This window comes from Cetorhinus maximus, chromosome 10 (genome assembly GCF_964194155.1).
Source record: "Cetorhinus maximus chromosome 10, sCetMax3.hap1.1, whole genome shotgun sequence".
In the NCBI taxonomy this organism is placed as follows: Eukaryota; Metazoa; Chordata; class Chondrichthyes; order Lamniformes; family Cetorhinidae; genus Cetorhinus; species Cetorhinus maximus.
Window position 1 is genome coordinate 5,370,151 of NC_135888.1, and position 21,177 is coordinate 5,391,327.

The 21,177-nt window shown below is 38.9% G+C and overlaps 1 protein-coding gene across 1 annotated transcript in view; it reads right to left on the reverse strand.

The window, feature by feature from the left end:
* Positions 1–15,425: 15,425 nt before the first annotated feature.
* psmb7 (proteasome 20S subunit beta 7) overlaps positions 15,426–21,177 on the reverse strand; it is a 74,839-nt gene continuing 69,087 nt past the window's right edge. Inside the window, exons 7-8 of the mRNA XM_078549876.1 lie at positions 20,257–20,408; positions 15,426–15,695 (exon numbers count right to left, since the gene is read on the reverse strand). Coding sequence (XP_078406002.1) covers positions 15,584–15,695; positions 20,257–20,408 — 264 coding nt within the window. The 3' untranslated portion in view covers positions 15,426–15,583. The remainder of the gene's footprint in view (positions 15,696–20,256; positions 20,409–21,177) is intronic.

The window sequence follows — 21,177 nt, forward strand, 5'->3', positions numbered from 1 at the left end:
GCCAACAGAAATCAGAAGTTGAAAAGAAATTCACAACGTGTATCCTTAAATAAATGTCTATTCCAGTATAGGCATGATGGGCTGAATGGCTCCAAATCAGGTGCGCTGGCTCAATTGTTCCCACTCTTGTCTCTAAGTCAGAAGATCATGCATCCATGTCCCACTACAGGACTTCAGCACAAAAATCAAAGTTGATTATCCAGTGTAGCACTCAAGGTGTGCTGCACAGTTGGAGGTGCTGTCTTTTGGATGAGGCATTAAAACTGAGGCCACAGCTGCCCTCTCAGGTGGATGTAATAACCCCCAACACTATTTTGAAAAAAAGTACAGGGGAGTTATCCCCAGTGACATGGCCAACATTTCCCCTTCATCAACATCACCAAAGCAGGTTACCGGGTCATTAACACATTGCTGTTTGTGGGATCTTGCTGGACACGAATTGGCTGCCACATTTCCTACAGTACAACAGTGACTACACTTCAAAAGTACATCAATGGCTGTAAAGTGCTTTGAGATGTTCAGTGGTCACAAAAGGTTCTATATAAATGCAAGTCTCTTTCCAGGAATCTGATGCTAGTTTATCCTCAGCTGTACTCTTAAAGGTGCATAATTTTCTTTTGATAACCTATTTGCTGGAATAATGAATACATTTATAAATACAATCGAGTCTCACAGCTTTACTCATTGCTAGTTGTGGCTTTTCTCTTTCGGCTGCCTTTTTCTTTGAAGCATTTTATTTTGACATTGCTACATTTTTCCCAGTAGATCCCTCATCGTTCTCCCCATAATTTGCAAAGAAACCTTAAGACTGGGAGAAGGTAACAAACATATTTGATATTTCAAATGCCAGGAGGGGACAGTTTAATCTTGTAAGAGTACTGGTTTTAAGCTATTGAAGTGAACTGGTGTTTTCTATATTCTCACTCAAAGCAAATGTTAATTTATGGAGTTCCATCTTCCAACTATCATGGAGACTACTTCATTGAAGAATTTATTAGTCAATCTGAATCATGCTTTCACTGAGGTTTGTTGCTATGTTCTGTGCCTCCTGTGTGCTAGGCTACCAATGTAATGACACTTTCTAAATCAGTGAGCCTAGAATTCTGTATTGTGCGGCAGCTTAGTTTGATACTAGCTTCTCATGAAGGGATAAGACATTTTGTATTTGTAGTTGAAAGTAAAAGCAAGTTCACCCTATCTTGATTGATATCTTTGATGGAGCAAGGGAGATCTCCTTGGCATTAGGCTGTATTTCAAAGAACTCATATTTTGTATTTGCTTCCAACTCTTAGTTTCATAGCTTATAGACAAGTCATGATAATGTCACTTGATAAGAATCTCAATAGCTGGATTTGAATGCTAGTCCTCAAACAGTAAACTTTACCTAGTAGAGTCAAAAAATATCAATGAAGCTTGTCTTCAAAGGAGTTCATTGGATTTCTGCACGCTACCAAACTGGCAACACTGCAATAACATAAAACAACAACAGCTCTCTCCAGAGAGCCCTGACAGGGCCAAATATCACATTAGGGGTACAACCAGTGTGTGATATAGATATGGATCTGTAACTTATTGAGAAAATAACCAGTGCACTTGTACAAGTGGTAAGAGACATATTATCTATCACTCAGCAGCTACTTAGAATTCGATGGAGACTTTGTGGGTTAACACTATTGCCCTCCCCAAGCCCCAAAAGAACACAGACTAATTCTTCGGCAAGTCGATGATTCTGTTTTGTTCTGCTTCAAGGATGTTTTGGTGTACAAGAAACAATTATGTTACATTCCCCTTGAAAAAAAAAATACGCTCTGTGCTGTTATGAACCTTCCCAAGCTTATTTAACCTCCCAAGGAACCCAAAAATATGTACAGTTTCAAGGAAAAAAAATTCAAACTCTAAAGGTGTAAACCTGCCATTATAATCGCAGACTGCATTCCATGGAAGTACTCCTGGGCCCCCAACAGGATTGGAATTGCAGTGTTCTATAACTTCAATTCCTTTCACAGTCAGAGGTTTCTCCGATTTCCTTCTATTACTTATCACACATTAATTACTTTTGATGGGAATCCACCTCATATATATCCACTAGTGTGGTGGGCTGTAAGGAGATCATGCTTTCGCCTTGCTCCAGGCTCACAAATTTGGACCCCCCGCCCTATTTTCCACCCAGCAGTTTAATTTTAAAATCCCAAAACCTAGATTGACCATTATTCATACATTTCAGCATTTTAAATGCATACGTTGTTTCCTCTTCCAATTGGTCACTGTTGCCGCTGACAAGGTGTTTGTCAATTTATTATTGCAGCGCCAAAAGAATTTTCAAAGCATTTTGCTAATTTGGTGAACAGCTGCTTGAGTCACACACGGCAGTTTTTTAAGGAATTGGCCTTTCGCTCACAAAATTGGTCACATTCTAATGAGGAACTTTAGGAAATTATTAGGATTGGGAATTGTATCAAGGATTACAGGTAGGGAACACGACACCTATTTTTACAAAACAGCACAAGTTGGTAAATCTGACATCAATTGATGGTAAAATATTACATAAGATTATTTAGGCTTTACATCACAGAAACAAGTCATGTGGTCCAACCAGTCCATGCTGGTGTTTATGCTGCAATAGAGGCTCCTCCCATCTTTTCTCATCTAAATCTACCATTCTTCTCCCTCAAATGCTCGTCTAGCTTCCTCTTAAATGCATCAATACTATCCAACGGCCCCCTATAGTAGCGAGTTCCATATTCTTACCACTCATTGGATAAAGGAGTTTTGTCTGAATTCCTTACTGGATTTCTTTGTGACTATCTTATATTGACAGCCTCTAGTAATGCTCTTCCCTACAAGAGGAAACATTCTCTCCCTATTCACCCCAACAAAACATGTCATAATTTTAAAGACACAGCTTTGAAGGTCACCCCTCAGCCTTTTTTCAAGAGGAGACCCAACCTGTCAATCCTTTCCCGATATGTATATCCACACATTTCTGGTATCATCCTTGTAACTCTTCTCTGCATCCTCTCCAGTGCCTCTACATTGGTCTTATAATACGGTGACCATAATTACATGCGATACTCCAAGTGTAGTCAAACCAAGGTTCAATGCAGGTTTAGCATAACTTCCCTACTTTTCAATTCTATCTCTCTAGAAATAAAGCCGAGTGCTTGGTTTGCCTTTTTTTTATGGCCTTGCTAACCTGTGGCACAACTTCTAGTGACTGGTGCATTGTGCTCTGAGGTCCCTTTGTTCCTGGACCCCACCTAGATATGTACCTTCCAAGTAATAAGTGATCTCCCTATTTTTCCTACTAAAACGTACTACCTCACATTTATGTGTTAAACTTCATTTGCCAATTACTTGCCCACTCTGTGAGTTGATTAATGCCCTCCTCTAGAACTAGATTAAAAATAAGGGGGTTCCCATTTAAAACAGACATGGGGATAATTTTTTTCTCTCCAAGGTTTGTGAATCTTTGGAACTCTCTAACTCAAAAGGCGGTAGAAGCAGAGTCTTTAAATATTTTTAAGGCAGAGGCAGATAGATTCTTGATAAGCAAGTGGGTGAAAGGTTATCAAAGGTAAACGGAAATGTGGGGTTGAGGTTATAATCAGATCAGCCATGATCTTAATGAATGGCAGAGCAGGCTCGAGGGGCTGAGTGGCCTTCTCCTGTTCCTAATTCATATGTAATTTATTGCCACCCTCCTCAGTATTGGCCATTGGCCCTAATTTAGTGTCACCCACAAATATAGAAATTGTACTTTTGATTCCAAAGTCTAAATCGTTACTGTAAATTGTGAACAGTAGTGATCCCAGCGCTGATCTATGTGGAACACCACTTGCCACCTTCTGTCACTCTAAATAACTACACTTTAGTCACACTCTCTGCTTTCTGTCTTGAAGCCAACTCGCAATCTGTTCTGCAGCTTCAGCCCTGACTTTACATTCTCTGATAAGAACGTAAGAACTAGGAGCAGGAGTAGGCCATTCAGCCCCTCGAGCCTGCCCCGCCATTCAATACGATCATGGCTGATCTCATTTCGGCCTCAACTCCAATTTCCTGCCCTCTCCCCATAACCTGTCAACCCATTACTAATTAAAAACCTGTCTATCCTCTCCTTAAATTTATACAGCATCCTGGCATCCACTGCACTCTGAGGTAGTGAATTCCACAGATTCACGACCCTCATCTTCCGACTAGGCACTTTACAGCCTTCGGGACTTAACATTGAGTTCAACAACTTCAGATCATAAACTCTCTCCTCCAACCCCACCCCCTTTCCGATCCCCCTTTTTCCAATAATTTATATTTTTTAATATATATTTTTATATTTTTTTCTTTTCCCACCTATTTCTATTACTTTTACATGTATTTCCATTCATTGTTTTATCTCCACCTTTTAGCCCATTTCGATCCCTTCCCCCTACCCAACCCCCACTAGGGCTATCTGTCACTTGCTTGTCCTGCTTTCTACCCTTAATGTCACCTTTAGTACATTCCGTAGCTAATATCACCACCGTCAACACCTCTTTGTCCTTCTGTCTATGACATCTTTGGCAATGTCTTCTTTGCCTCCACCTATCACTGGCCCTCTATCCAGCTCTACCTGTCCCACCCCACCTCAGCCAGCTTATATTTCATCTCATTTCTATTTTTCCTTAGTTCTGTTGAAGAGTCATACGGACTCGAAATGTTAACTGTGTTCCTCTCCGCAGATGCTGTCAGACCTGCTGAGTTTTTCCAGGTATTTTTGTTTTTGTTTCAGATTTCCAGCATCCGCAGTATTTTGCTTAATTAATCCCATCTCATTACACGAAACCAAAATCCAGAATAGCCTGCTCCCTGGTTGGTTCCACAACATATTGCTCCAAGAAACAATTTGTAATACACTCTGTGAACTCTCCCTCGAGGCTACCCTTGCCAATTTGATTAGTCTAGTCTATATGCATATTAAAATCACCCATGATTATTGCCATGCCTTTCTTACATGCTCCCAGTATTTCCTGGTTTATACCGTGCCCTACTGCTAAACTACTGTTTGGGGACCTATAGATTACTCCCACCAGGGACTTCTTTCCCTTGCTATTTCTTATATCTACCCAGACTGACTCCACGTCTTGTTCTCCAGTACCTATATCATTCCTCACTATAGCACTGATCTCTTCCTTCACTAACAAAGCTACACCACCTCCTTTTCTTTCCTGCCTATCCTTCCGAAACACTGAGTACCCTTCGATATTCAACTCCCAAACCTGTTCTCCCTGTAACCACGTCTCAGTGAACGCCACCAAATCATACCTATTTATCTCTATTTGCGCTGTTAACTCATTAGTTTTATTCCGAATGCTACGTGCACTCAGATAAAAAGCCTTTAAGTTTGCCCTTTTGTCAACTTTCCCTGCTCTTATATGATTCTTTGGTGCAATATGGCGTTCACACACACTGTCTCTTCCTTTCACTTTTTGGTAGCAATCAGCCTCGTCACTAACCTGCACTCTTACCCTCTCCTTAATCTTTGATTTTTTATATTTCCATGCAACAGAACCCCCTCCCCCCGAACTATTTAGTTTAAAACCCCATCTACAACCCTAGTTACGCAATTTGCCAGGGCACTGGTCCCAGCATGATTCGAGTGGAGCCCATCCGAAAGGAATAGCTCCCTCTTTCTCCAGTACTGGTGCCAATGTCCCATGAATTCGAACCCATTTCTCCCACACCAATCTTTGAGCCACGCATTTACCTCTTTAATCTTATTGACCCTGTGCTAATTAGCTCGTGGCTCAGGTAGTAATCCGGAGATTATTACCTTTTTGGTTCTGCTTTTTAATTTAGCCCCTACCTGCTCGTATTCCCTCAGCAGAACCTCTTTCCTTGTTCTACCTATATCGTTGGTACCTGCATGGACCACAACAACTGGATCTTTCCCCTCCAACTCCTCAGTCTATTATGGGGTGCCTTATTGAAGGATTTTTGGAAATCCAGATAAATTACTACATTACCATTGCTGCTCTGTTACTTCCTTAAAAAATTTCAATAAGATTGGTCTATCAAGAGTTTCCCTTTTGAAATCCATGATAGTTATTCATTATTATATTTCCCATTTCCAGGAGTTCTTCTATTCTCTTCTTCAATAAGGATTCCTTTATTTTTCATGTTAAGCTAACCAGTTTATAATTACAGGGGCATGTTCTGTCCCCCTTCTTAAATATAAGGATTACATTAGTATCTGCCAGTCCTCTGACACTGCACCTTTTAATGAGGTATTAAATATGAGTAGTAATGCCTCTACTATCATTTCCCTAGATACTTTTAAGATACAAAGAGTGGAATTTTACAGCCCTGTCATGGCAGGGTTGGGGCTGGAAAATGCAGCGAGCCACTCGAAACTCCATCGACTTCACTGGGGCCATAAAATCCCGCCAGCAAGAGGGGTCATAAAATTCTACCATCGATACAATCCATCTGGACCAGGTTCTTTGTCCTCTTTTGAGTTTGATTAGTTTATTCAATATATTCCCCTTTTTATCTTAAGTGAACTTAGTTCACTATTCACCTCACCGTCCAATACCATGACTATTTGTTTTATCACCCTAATAAATACCAAAGCGAAATTATTTAATATTTTTGTCACTCCTCTATCGTTCTCTGTGGTAATTTTCTGCATATCCCTTAATGATCCTGGTCCCATCAGAACTTTCCTTTTTTTTTATTGATATGCCTGTGAAATATTTGTTTCATGTTCCTCGATAATTTCATAGTTCCTCTTTCTCAAGTGGTTTCTGACTTCACTCCTAATCTCTTTGTATTCTTGCTCATCATGCTCTGCTATGTATCTCTTTCCTAACCCTCAATCGTTCTCTTTTGTCTATTCATCCATGGAGTCCAACTCATGTTTAGTTTGCTCTTTCCTTCCTAGCTGCACTTTGTTGAACATCAGTGGTTCTACGTCATTGTTTAGAGACCAGGCTGAAGAACAGCATCATGAAGCCTCAAGATAGATGAAGTCATCAGGGGAAAATCAGTATGTCTTTATGGGCAGGAGAAGATATTATACTTGACAAATTTGTTATGAGAATGTTAGCTTTAAAGTCACATCTATTCCCTTGTCATGAAGAGATATTAATATCTATAATGTTATTGGAAATTATTTTTTAAAGTAGAGTTAGTGGGGTCTGTGTATACGGGCAACATATTCCGGTTGGAGAGTGGGGGCGGAGCCCGCTCGCTGACGCGTTAAAATGATGCAGGGGGACATCAGGTGTGTGTCCCGATGTCACCCCTCGTCATTTAGACTTCCAGTTCGCAGGTGCGTAGCAGAATTGGCTGCACATCCGCCAAACTGTCAACGGCCTATTAAGGCCATTAAAAAAAGTAATTGACCTGATTGATGGACCTGCCCATCCAATCTTAGGGTTGGCAGGCAGGCCGGGAGCCCTAGCGGGCCTCAGGAAAAGCATGAAACCTCATCTACGGGCAGGATAAATATTTAAATTTTTATTAAAGGTTTCAGTAAAAGTTATGAACATGTCCCAACTCCCATGTGACAGTGTCACACGAGGGGACATGGCAAGGAAATTTTTAAAATACCTTTATTTAAAGTTTCAAATTGGAGAGTCTCCCTGAGGCAGCACTTTGCGTGCATATGCGAAAGAGTGCACACCCGGCTGAGGGAATCCAACCCCCTCCCGCCCACACAGGGAGCACATAGTGCTTCCTGGCAGACGTCACGCTGGGCGGGCCTTAATTGGCCCATCCACGCAAAATGGCGGCGCCCCCGATCGGAAGGCCACCCACCCGCAGCCACTCCCGCACTTCCCCCCTGATTAGATGGGGGGGGGAATGTTGCCCTATGTGTGTCTTAATTGGATTGAAGCCAGCTAGTCTGGGGGCTTTGATGTATATGTTTTGAGATGTTAACCAGATAAACGAAAGGAAGGTAAAGGGGTAAAGTGTAAATTTTCAATTGTTGAAAACCATTCAAGACTACGGGTGAAATCTTTCCCCTAGACAACAAGCAATGTGTTATTTTTCAGCCTATTAATACAATTGGTGAAATGAAAGGATTTCATTGTTAGAAAAGGTAAAATTAAAAGCCTAATGATACAATGAAATATTTACATTCAAAGAGAAAGATATGTATAAAGGAGAAAGGAGATTGTGTGTAATGCAGAGGCATTTTAAGATCCAAAATATGTGAGAAACCTCCAGCCTGTTAAGCCTTAAGTCTGTCTGCAAGGACCCAGAACTGAAAGAAACTCATTTTGAATGCGACTGTCCAAGGTGTGCTCTGCCAAGTGTCTCTTTAAATCTATAAGATTTACTGTTGCCGGGGTGTAATTGAGAGTCAGATTAATTAGGGGATTTTTGTAGTTATTATAGTAGTAATTTTGTAGGTGTATATATGTGTTTACAATCTTTCTCGTATTAATATTGTTTTATAAAAGCCTTTGAGACCTAGTGATCTTATTACTACTGAATTCAAAGCCTGCATCTCGAAACATACAAATTGCAAAAATGGGTTATGACAGTTGTTTCAAGTTTCCCTCTGGGATCTGAACAGCCCAGCCTTTACCATCGGCTGTGTCATAATAATTGGGGGCCCTTTGCGGGATATATTTGTAATTCCCCGGTTTTTTTGGCATGGTGAATCGTAAGGCTACGAGTACGAGAAGCACTTTGAATTCAGGAGTGAGGTATTTTTGAAGTGGTGAGATTGCAAAAAACGGCTGTATCCCTGGCTAAATCTTTTTTGGAAGTAGAAGATATAACTCTGATTGGGTTACAAAAAGTATCCGAGAATAAGTTAACAGAGTTGGCGGATAAATTACAATTGGGATTACTAGTGGGGGGTAGGAAATCTGGCATAATTGACGTGATAGCACAGCATTTGAAATTGGAAGGAATACCTGAGAGATAGAGTCCTCCAAGGGGGCGGGCGGGCGGGGTTCGTTGGAATGGGCTCAAATTCAGTTGAAAATGAAAACGATTGAATTGGAAGAAAGGGAAAGAGACAGGGCATTCGAAAGGGAACAGGCAGAAAATCAGGAGAAAGAAAACAGGAAAGGGAGTTAGAAATTGTGAAGATAGAGAATGAGGAAAGAGAAAAAGAGAGAGAATTCCAATTGAAGATGTTGGCAGTTAAAAAAAGACACCAGGAGGTGAGAAACGGCTTATCTCCAGAGTAGAACTCAGCGAGGCGATGTTTAAATTTGTACAAGCTTTTCCAAACTTTGAGGAAAGGGATGTTGAAGCATTCTTTATTTCATTTGTGGAGATAGCCAAACAGATGAAATGGCCACAGGAAAACTGGACATTATTGTTACAATCCAGGTTGGTGGATAGAGCGCATGAGGTATATGCTTCACTATCAGTAGATATGTCGGTGAATTAGGATGTGGCAAAAAAGGCTATTTTGAGCACATATGAGCTGGTTCCTGAAGCATATAGGCAGAAATTTAGGAATATGAGAAAACAGCCTGGGTAAACTTATATTGAGTTTGAAAGGGTAAAACAAGGTAATTTTGACCGGTGGATATGGGCATTAAAAATAGAGACAACATATGTAGCTCTTAGAGAAGTTATTCTTTTGGAAGAATTTCAAGATTTAATTCCTTTGGTGGTGAGAACTCATGTGGAGGAATAGAGGGTTGATTCTGTAAGGCAAGCAGCAGAGGTAGCTGATGATTATGAGTTACTGCATAGAGCTAAACCTTTTTTTGCCACCCCTTTAAATCCAAAAAGGATAGAAAGTGGGAAGGTGAAAAGAAGGTAGGTAGCCAGGGAAGAGGAGTAGCTGGAAATTCCCAGGAAGTTTTTTTTCCAGGATAAAAAGGTGCTGAGGGTAGAAGTGGCATTCGAAAGTTGATGTATTTTCATTGCAATAAAATGGGGCACACAAAGTCAGTGTGTTGGAAATTGCAGGGAGAATCTTCTGGAATTATTTGGGTGCAGAAAAGTTCTGGAAGTAAAAGTACTGTGGGTTCTGAGGAGCAGGTTGCAGAAATGTTTAAATATGTTGTGTGAAGGGAAAGTCTTTCCATGTGCACAGGGTGGAGTAAGTAAAGATGTTAAAACTTTAAGAGACACGGGGCTAGTCAATCCTCTTAATGTTGTGGGATAGTGATACTTGTTGTTTAGAGGGAGTATTGCAGGAACAGGTGATAACAAGTGGGGTTCATGGAGATGCTAAACCTATTCCATCGTGGAAGGTAAGCTTAAAGCCTAAGTTGGAAAACTGGCAAAGTGACTGTTGGTGTGGTGGAAAAATTGCCCATTGCAGGGGTTCAATTTATTCTGGGTAATTATATAGCTGAATCACAAATGTAGGTGATACATATGGTAGTTGAGCAGCCTTTAGAAGTGTTTCAACAGAGGTGTTACAGAAGGAGCATCCTGGAATGTGAGATAACGAGATCACAGGCACACGTGTTGAAGCAAGAAAAACGAGGAGGACAGACAATGCAAAGGCAGAAGGTATTGAAATCCAATTAGCAGGCACAGTGTTTGATAACATTGTTCAGAGACAGGAGAGGACACTTCAGCTGAAGTGTTTAACTCAAGGCAGTTAATTGAGTTGCAGCAAGAGGATTTGCAATTAAAACAGTTATATCAGAAAGCTGACTCAAAAACAGAAGTAAAATGTACACCAGAATGTTTTTACCTTAAGGGTGACATTTTAATGAGAAAATGGAGGCCAGATCATGTCTCATCAAATGAAAGCTGGAGGGAGGTACATCAGAATGTTATCCCATTAGGGTATAGAAATGAGATTCTGAAGATTGCTCAAGAAATTCCAATGCATTTAGGAATTAGAAAAACACAGTCAAAAGCACAGAAATATTTTTATTGGCCAAGATTGCATAGGGATGTAGTCAAATACTGTAGAACATCTTGCACGTCAGGTGATAGGGAATCCACATCAGTGATTAAGTCAGCACCTTTCATCCCAATACCATCATTTGAAGAGCCTTTTACTAGGGTCGTGATTGATTGTGTAGGACCCCTCCCTAAGACTAAAAGTGGAAATCAGTACTTACTGATAATAATGGACGTGTCTACCAGGTTTCCTGAAGCAATACTTTTAAGAAATATTACAACTAAAAAGATTGTGGAAGAGTTAACTAATTTTGTTTTTTTTTACAAGATATGGTTTATTGAAAGAAATATAATCAGTCCAGGGTTCAAATTTTATGTCACAGCTGTTTAAGGAAGTAATGAACAGTCAACAGCTTATCATCCTTAGTCACAAGGGGCTTTGGAAAGATGGCATCAAACTTTAAAAACCATGATGAAAGCATACTGTCAGCAATATCCACAGGATTGGGCTATAGGAATTCCATTGTTGTTATTTGTTATTAGAGATTCTCCTAATTCATCGACTGGTTTTAGCCCTTTTGAGCTAGTTTATGGTCATGAGGTAAGGGGGCCACTGAAATTGATGGGTCAAAATCCAGAAACCACTCTCCTGGATTATGTATCAAACTTCAGAGAAAGATTAGATAGAGTACGAGAGTTGGCAAGGGAACATTTAAAGATATCACAGCAAGTGATGAAAGTGAAGGCAGATAGGAAAGCCAAAGCTTGCAGTTTTATTGCTGAAGAGAAAGTGCTAGTTCTGTTACCAGTACTGAGTGATGTATTAAAGGCAAGATTTAGTGGGCCTTACAGGATTTTAAAAAAAATCGAGTGAAATAAATTATTTAATAAATACTCCAGATAGAAGAAAGAAACAGAGGGTGTGTCATGTAAATATGCTTAAAAAGTACTTTGACAGGAAAGAGGAGCAAAATGAGGTATTAATGGTGGTAGATGATGAGAAAGAGGTAGAAATGCAGGACTCTGAAATTGATTTCCCTCTAATCAAATTGGATAATGAGGGGGTACTTGAAAATTTAAATGAAATATTGTTACCTTCCAGATAAGTGTCAAAGTGATTTGGAAAAGCTATTGCAGTCACACAAACATATTTGAGGGAATAAGTTGGGGAGGATGAATTTAGCTACACGTGATGTCTCTGTAGAAGTTTCATCTTTGATAAGGCAACATCCTTATAGATTAAATCTGGCAAAGTTATCACAAGTACAGAAAGAAATCGATTTCATACTTCAAAATGATATCGTCGAGTCTAGTTGCAGTAACTGGAATCACTTGTACTGATACCGAAACCGGATGGAACACAAAGACTGTGTGTGCACTATCGAAAGGTGAATATGGTGACAAAAGCGGATTCATATCCTATACCACGGTTGGAGGATTGTATTGAGAAAGTGGGACAATCAAAATTTATCACAAAGATTGACTTGCTAAAAGGGCATTGGCAAGTACCGTTATCGGAGAGAGCAAAGGAGATATCAGCTTTTGTGATGCCAGATGGACTATATCAGTTTAAAGTCATGTCATTTGGTATGAAGAATGCACCTGCGACATTTCAAAGACTGATAAACAAGTGAATTTGCAAAAGCGCAAGTTACGTATCTAGGTCATACCATTGGACATGATAAGGTGGCTCTAAGAGATATAAAAGTCAAGGCTATTGTGGATTTCCCAGTGCCTATAACAAATTGAGAATTTTTGAGATTTCTGGGCATGAGTGGGTTTTACTGGAAATTGGTACCAAGCTTTAGCCGTGTGGTCACTCCACAGACTGAACTGTTAAAGAACAAGAAGTTTCAATGGACACAGGAGTGTCAGAAATCATCTGATAGTTTGAAAACTGTATTAACTGCAACACCAGTGTTGGCAGTACCCAATTACACCAAGCAATTTAAGTTGGCCGTTGACGCAAGCAATATAGGCATCAGGGCGGTACTGTTACAAGATGGCGGCACTGGAATTGAAAATCTGATAGGGTATTTTTCACGGAGGTTGAATGCACAACAGAGAAGATATTCAACGATTGAAAAGGAGACGTTAGGTTTGGTGTTAGCATTGCAGCATTTTGAAATCTGTGTGGCAAACAATTCATCAGAAACAATTGGTTATACAGATCACAATCCTTTAAAGTTTCTGGGCAAATCTCAAGACAGAAGTGCAAGGCTATTCAGATGGAGTTTATTACAGCAACCGTTTAATCTACAGGTTATACACGTGGCTGGTAGAGAGAATCTGATTGCAGATGCGCTATCAAGAGTTAAGCTTAAATGGAAAATTGGACATTTTAAAACCTGGACACTGAATTGGAATGATTTCTGCTCATACCATGGATTTGTATAGTTATGTTAATGCATGCATCTGGTAAAGGAATAGCGTAAGTATATAGTTAAGTATAGGAGATAGTGTAAGATGGGTTAATAAAAAAAGAGCTGTCTTTTAGAATTATGACAGTTCATTTTTTGATAGGGAGGACGTCATGAAGAGATATTGTCTATAATGCTATTGGAAATGATTTTCTAAAATAGAGCTTTAGTGGGATCTGTGTCCATGTGTGTGTCTGTTTCTGTCTTAATTGGATTAAAGCCAGCTAGTCTGGGTGCTTTGATGTATAGTGGCTTTGAAATGTTAATTACATAAACGTAAGGAAGGTAAAATGTAAATTTGCATTTGTTAAAAGAAACCATTCAAGATTGCGGGTGAAATCTTACACCTAGCTAGAAGGTGCCAAGCAATGTGTTGTTTTTCAGCCTATTAATAAAATTGGTGAAATCAAAGGATGTTATTTTTAGAAGAGGTAAAATTAAAAGCCTAATGATATAATGAAAAATTTACATTCAAAGAGAAAGATATGTATAAAGGAGAAAGGAGATTATGTGTAATGCAGAGGCATTTTAAGATCCAAAATGTGTGAGAAGCCTCCAGCCTGTTAAGCCTCAAGTCTGTCTGCAAGGACCCAGAACTGAAAGAAACTTATTTTGAATGCGACTGTCCAAGGTGTGCTCTGCCAAGTGTCTCTTTAAATCTATAAGATTTACTTTTGCCTTAACGGAGGTGTAATTGAGAGTCAGATTAATTAGGGGATTTTTGTAGTTATAGTAGTAATTTTGTAGACGTATGTATGGGTTACAATCTTTTTTGTATCAATAAAAGTTTAATTTAGTTTTATAAAAAACCTCTCAAGACTCGGTGGTCTTATTGCTACTGAGTTCAAAGCCTGCATCTCGAAACATACAAATTACAAAAATGGGTTAAGATAGTTGTTTCACGTTTCGCTCTGAGATTTGAACAACTCAGCCTTTACCATCGGCTGTGTCATAATATCCCTGAAAAGCAGTGTGCATGGGTGATTTGATTTCCTTTTGGGACTTGCTGCTGCTGATGAGAGATTATAGCAAACGCTCACTGCACATGGAGTCACATAATATTTGACAATACTTAGAGATTAACAAATATTGTGGTTACTGGTACCAGCATGGCTCAGTTGGTAGCATTCAGAAGATTATGGCTGCATGGCCAAATCTAGGATAATGGAAAACTACGTTGCCTGAGATGTAATTCTTCAGATGAGACGTTAAGCTCAGACTTTAAAGTGATTCCGTGTGTGTGGAGCACTTTGGGACATTCTGCGATGTAATAAAGGTAAGTTTTTCTTATTTTTTTCTAATCCAATCAAATAGTAAATCCAGCGAATTATCAGGAATTATATACATTACTTGGATTCAGAACCTACAAGAATATTTGAGGGCAAAAATAATTGACAACTTAAATAATTATGTGGCATGTCTAAAGGATAAGTTTACTCTCCCACCATGACATATACATTTAAACTGGTGCAACAAGTTATCATAATTAATGATTGACTTACAGACGTGATGCACATATTAAATAATTTAATCCCCCAAATAAACAGACTCTAAGTAATGTTGCGTGTTTAACACTAATCTCAGAATATGTTGGCATATCGCTAACACAATAATAAAATCAGACGTGTACCACAATAAAAAGACCTGGGTCACCAAATATTCACTGTTACCAAGCACGGCAGGTGGTAGAGGAAACAAAAAGATACAAAACAGGTCATTAGTTATATTTCATTGGTTCAAACAAAGCTGCATGTACATGCACGTGTGGGTTTTCATACTAATCTGATAGGATTTGCTTTGAACTAATCGGCACATTGATATTTGGTTTGCATCATAATTGTCAGTTTTCAATGGACTACCAATTTGCTCACATTTAATTGGCAGAGTGACCTTATGTGTGCAGTGTAATGTCTAATAAATGGTGACTGTACAGAAAAGAAACATTTTCATTGTATAAACATTGCAAGTTGCTGCGCCAAGCAAACACCCACTCAACTGTTAAGACAGCAGCAATGTCATATTTAATGCAAACCTGACCATTGACTTTCTAATTTAGGAACGATATTGACTGATCTTTTAACCCAGCTGGGCTTGCACAGACGATAGCAGAACGAAGGATTTTGTAGCAATGAGACTTAGCTATTATTTGTACAAGCAGGGCATATCTCCTGGTAAATTTAAATAACACACAACTTTTTGTGGATGTTAAAGAAATCTTGGAGACTAACTTTATTTGTAAAAATTGAACCGGTCTCCAGTATACACATTTCACTTATTTCAATGTACAGACACCTGTTGGAGCTTTTAATGTACATCCACATCAAGGAAGTAAAAAAAAAGGGGCAGATTCTTCAGGAAGTGTCCATTGTGTGTACAACTTCCTCCACAATTTCGAGTTCCAGTGGAGCAACCGCTTCCGTTAGGAATCCCGTTATTCCCCTCCTGTACTTGTAGTTGCCTTGTCTGGTGAGACAAAAATGATGTAATATAGTGACTATCTACAGCAGAGAAACAAAAATTTTCCTGATGGGACCTTTCCTCTACAACTCATCCTCTTGTAGGCATGACAGTACTTCTTGTGATTTTTTTTTTAGAAAAGCAAAGATAAAGTATATAGCTACTATCAACAAACTATCTTAAACAGATGTACACATAACTAGTTTCAGTTGCTTCACACTCTTGCAGTTAAATATTTTCTCCCATGTACAAAATTCTTTGCTGAAAACAATACCATGGTTTTGTGGAGTCTTCAGAAAAGAAATCTGCTATCCTATTGGAGGAAACTAGAAATTGGGGACGGAGTTTAAGAATAAAGAGGTCTCCCTTTTAATTAAGAGATGAGGTGAAATTTCTTTCTCTCAGGGGGTCATTAAAGTGTGGTATTCTCTTCCCCCGAAGGTAATGGAGGTTGGGTCTTTAAATTTATTCAAGGCTGAGTTAGATAGATTTTTGTTAGGCAAGGGATTCAAGGGCTATGGGGAGCAGAGAGAAAAGTGGAGCAAAGGCCACAACCAGATCAGTCATGATCTTATTGAATGGTGAAGCATGTTCGACAAGCCAAATAACCTACTCCTGCTCCTAAGTCCTATGTTCCTATGCTGGTAAATATTGTCAGAAGAAATAACAGCAGCCACACAACATCTGCACTGCTAAACAGATGTTATACATTTACATTAAAATTCATATTATAAAATATCCAATTCAATCAACAAGTGGGAGCGTGTGTTTTAAATATTTATAATTCAGTAAGCTTCGAAGAATGCCAAACCAAACAATCCATTGTATTTCTGGGAATATATTACCTGTTGAAATATATTCAGACCAGGAATTTTTAGCAAATTCAAAATTGGAGAGAGAGGTATCCTTACTCTCAATAAACTGGATAAGAAGTAGAGTTATACAGACTAATGCATCTTCTGTGATGTTGCTCAGTGAGTCAAGGGATGTATAACCAGTAGGGTGTAACTTTATTCATTTTTTGGGAAGGGGTGCAAGTTACAGATATGAAGTAGGCTGTTTTTTGTGAGATCCCTGTGAAACCTGAATCAGATTTTTTTGTGCGAAGGATATATTTAAAGTACAACACAGCTATATGGATAAGGTATCCACCTTCAGATGAGGTATTAAACCAAGGACCTGCGTGCCTATTACAGTGTTTCAGGTGAATATTGGATATCCTAGCTTCAAAGACTAAGGAGCTCTGGCATCTGGTTAACATTCCTCCTACAAACACCACCACCCTTGGTAACAAATTGGTCATTGATCTCATTACTGTTTCTACAACCCTTCTGTGACAAAATGGCTGTTGTTGCCTCCATAATAAGAACATGCAAAAGTAATACAGTGCATTAATGAACAAAACTTATGGAGAACATTTGATACATTTGGAACGAAAGAATGAGGAGAAGCAATATAAACTGAACGGTATAAATTTAAAGGGCATGCAGGAACAAAGAGACCTGGCAGTTCACATAAATCATTCTTTGAAGGTGTCAGGACAAGTTGATAAGGCTGTTAAAAAAGCATGCGGGTTCCTTGGTATTTATAAATATAGGTATAACATACAAAAGCAAGGAAATTATGGTAAACCAGTGATATCTAACCAGCTTGTGGCCAGTTCTGGGCACAATATTCTAGGAAGGATGTAATGGTTTTGGAAAGGGCGCATAGAAGATTTACTGTAACAGAGCCAAGGATAAGGGATTTTAGTTATGCGTAGAGATTGCAGTTACTAGGGGCGTTCTCCCTAGAGGCTAAGGGGAGATTTGACAGCAGTATGCAAAATTCAGAGGTTTTGATAAGAGTACATTGGGATGAACTATTTCCACTGGCAGGGTTGGTAACAAGAGGACAGGTTTAAGATAACTGGCAAAAGGACCGGCAGTGGGTTGTAAGGAGGAAGCCTTTTTTTTAATACACAGTGAGTTCTTTTGATTTGGAATGCACCGCCTGAAAGGGTGGTGGAAGCAGATTCAATGGCAATATTCAAAAGCAAAATGGATACATACTTGAAAAGGAAAATTAGCAGGGGAATGGGGCTAATTGGATAGGTCTTTCAAAGAGCTGGCAAAGGCATAATAGACAGTCATATCACAGAGGGAGGCCATTCAATGTGCGGCCAAGAGATCAAACAGTATAGTAATGTTTCTTGGTCTGTGAAGTTTATTTACTGAGAGGAGATTGGATTAGCGGGCTATGTAATAAGCTGTTGTCTTATGCAAAGCTTTCTCCAGGGACAATTCTGGCAGATAAATGGGGAGGGCAGATGCTAGCAGCTCTTTGACATTTCAAGAATGGGTTTTGTAAATTGGATATATGTTATAAATTAAAGAAATTTAATTGAAAATTGAGTAGAGTGAATAAATGTTTAAAGGTAAGATAGCAGGGGTCTTACCTTTATGATACTATTAGCTCCTTCTTTACTCTTTACCACTACCATTATTACTCCCTTTGTTTTGTCCATGACATCTTTGTCAATCTCTCCTTAGCTGTCACCTATCCCTGACCTTCTATGTCTTTCCACCTGTTCCACCCTTCTTAAACAGTATAAAATCCGTCATATTTCTACTTCTCTTTAGCTCTGAAGGGGAGTCATACGGACTCAAAACATTAACTCTGTTTCTCCACAGATGCTGCCAGGCCTGCTGAGTTTTTCCAGCATTTTGTGTTTCTATTTCTGATTTCCAGCATCCAGAGTATTTTGCTTTTAAGTAATGAGCTGGTGTTCTACAACAGCATAATTAGTGACATCAAAATGTTTATGTACCTTTGTTATCGTTTAATTACATTTCTTGCTCTAGTCTAGATACAATTAAATCTCTGGTCAACATCATTAAAGTAAAATACTACGGATGCTGGAAATCTGAAATAAAAACAGGAAATGCTGGGAAAACTCAGCAGATCTGGCAGCATCTGTGGAAAGAGAAACAAAATTAACCATTTGTGTCTGTATGACTTCTTCAGAAGTGATTTAAAAAGTAATTTGTTTTTCCCTGTTCAAAAGCAAGTTGAATAAATATTCAAATGCTCAATTCTGAGATACATCTCTGAAACAATGAAATACTACAATGTGATTCTTCTGAGGACAGGACTAGCTTTGATTGTTGATTTGTTGTCTATCTACTGGCTAGTACTATACTCAAAAATTATTGCCAAATACAAGGCATCCTAAAATTAGAATGTGCTTATTTGGATTCTTTGAACGCAATGTTATTCCAAGTTAGGTGTTGACATTTATTCTCCCTCCTCATCTACCAAAAGCACCAATTTATAGTATGGATATGGTTCTGTGAGCATCACATATCTAGTGGCATCTCACACAAGAGTTCATCATTCAGGTTTCAATTATAAATGCCACATTGTTGTTTAAAAATTTGAATGGATGAGGTGGTGGGGTGGAGGTGTGGGGAGTGGACAAGGTCCAGACAGCATGACCGCTGAGCCTGGTTTTTCCTTAACCTATGTCCACAAATGCAGGGATCAGGCACAGAAATTCTGGTCAATTTTCTCCTCTGCAACCCACTCCAACTATCGTATTCCTGCAGCCATCCTGATTGAGAACAGCTAACTGAGCACAGACTAGGGACTAAATCTGAAAACACGTTCTGACGTAAGGTCACCAACCTGAAATATTTAATGTTTCTCTTTCTACAGATGCTGCCTGGCTTGCTGAGTATTTCCAGCATCTGCAGTATTTCAAATTTGTATAACATCTGAAATCTTCTTGACCTGTGTCTCAGCTCTCTGAGTTATCTTTCAGGCTCTCTCGCTCTCTCTCTTTCTGATGTACAGAAACAACTATAATTTTACATTTAGGTGGTTAACCAGATAATTGCACCAGAAGTAGTGAGGCACATCACTTCTCCATATTTGTGAATCCGGCACTGAGTCATTATATGTTCCATGATCTGTTCTGAATGACCACAATTGTGCACTGGAGAGTTTTAAATTTTCGACTTGTGCATTAAGTATCAAACCTACCATCTTTCAGGCTGAATATCGAAAATGTCTTCCTCCCCTTTCCCTGCTTAAATGAGACACGAAGAGTGTTTTATAAGGAAGTAATATTTGTATTTACCTCCAGGGATCTGACCATTAGATGTTCTGTAAATGATATTTGCACATCTGCAATTTTCCTACTTTCCAAAATTAACTACATTCAATGCAGGCAATTCCATGAGTTTTCATCCTCTTTAGTAAGTTTGCTTCTTATTAAGCCTCTGACAAAGGCATACTTGGACAATTTATGTTGAAAGGCTGCATAGCCCACCCAGTCTTCGGTCAAAGTCTGTCTCCATCACTCCAACCACACTCCCCGTCCGCCCCTCACTCCCACACCGTGTCCCCATAGGGAAAATTCCCAGTTGTCCAAGAAAGATCTGGAACTCACTATACAAGGAAATTACAGATGTAACCCTGTACTTATCACTTAGCTTTGCATCATCACTATACAGTTTTAGATTGTAGAATTTCCAAGAAGTTAACAAAGAAATATAATGCAAAAAGGAAATAAAAAGCTGCTTACCGGACGCCTTTTTTATTAGCAGTATCAAAAGGTCTTAGGTAGTCCAACTTATTCTTCATTATCACACACAAATCAATGTTACTTCCTGACCCAAGATCACTGAAAATACCTGCAGCAATGGCATCTCGTACAAGCTGCTTAGCTTCTTCTTCCTGTTAGGAAAGTTTTATAGAGAAGTTTTAAGGAGTTAAGACAGAAAGTTAAAAATAATTTTGGAAATAGTTAAATATGAAAATATCTATGCATACATATGCGTTAGATTATCACTCTGAAGGATAAACTGACTTTTGTTTTGTTTCAAAGGCTTATTTGCAGACAGTAGTTATTTGTACTTTGCACTGAAGAATCATTTGAGGCACTTTGTAAAATCTAACTGGGGTTTTCCCACTAGCTATTATCCCAAGACTCTCCATTTCATATCCTTAGTGTAACTCTATACATTACCTAACACAATGAAACAGCATTAGCTCCCTCTATTGGGACAACTGCAGAAATGCGTTTACTTGCACAACCAGCTTTCTTGCTGCAATTGTTTTACATTTTAAGCAAATTACTGATATTTTGCCTAATATTTTTCACCAAACATAGCATATGCGAGACTGCATGTGTCTTAAGGAAGCATAATTGTCATCATCACTTTTTTGTATATGAAGTGAATGTGCTAATTGTAGATTTAACTCAGCTTATCATCAGTGCAACAAGCTAAATGTTTTTGCAACGGCATGTCTGGAAGTCAAAGTAGGGAATTTAAAGAAAAAAGGCATAGAAGTATAAATTTAGTTTATTAACTTCTTGTTTTCACAAATTCCTGGATGACACTTTTTGACACAGTTTGGTAGTGTCTGTATAATGTAATTGCAAAATCACTATGTATCGCCTTAGTTTGGCTTTCAACAACTAAAAGTGCAGAAAGTTATGTTA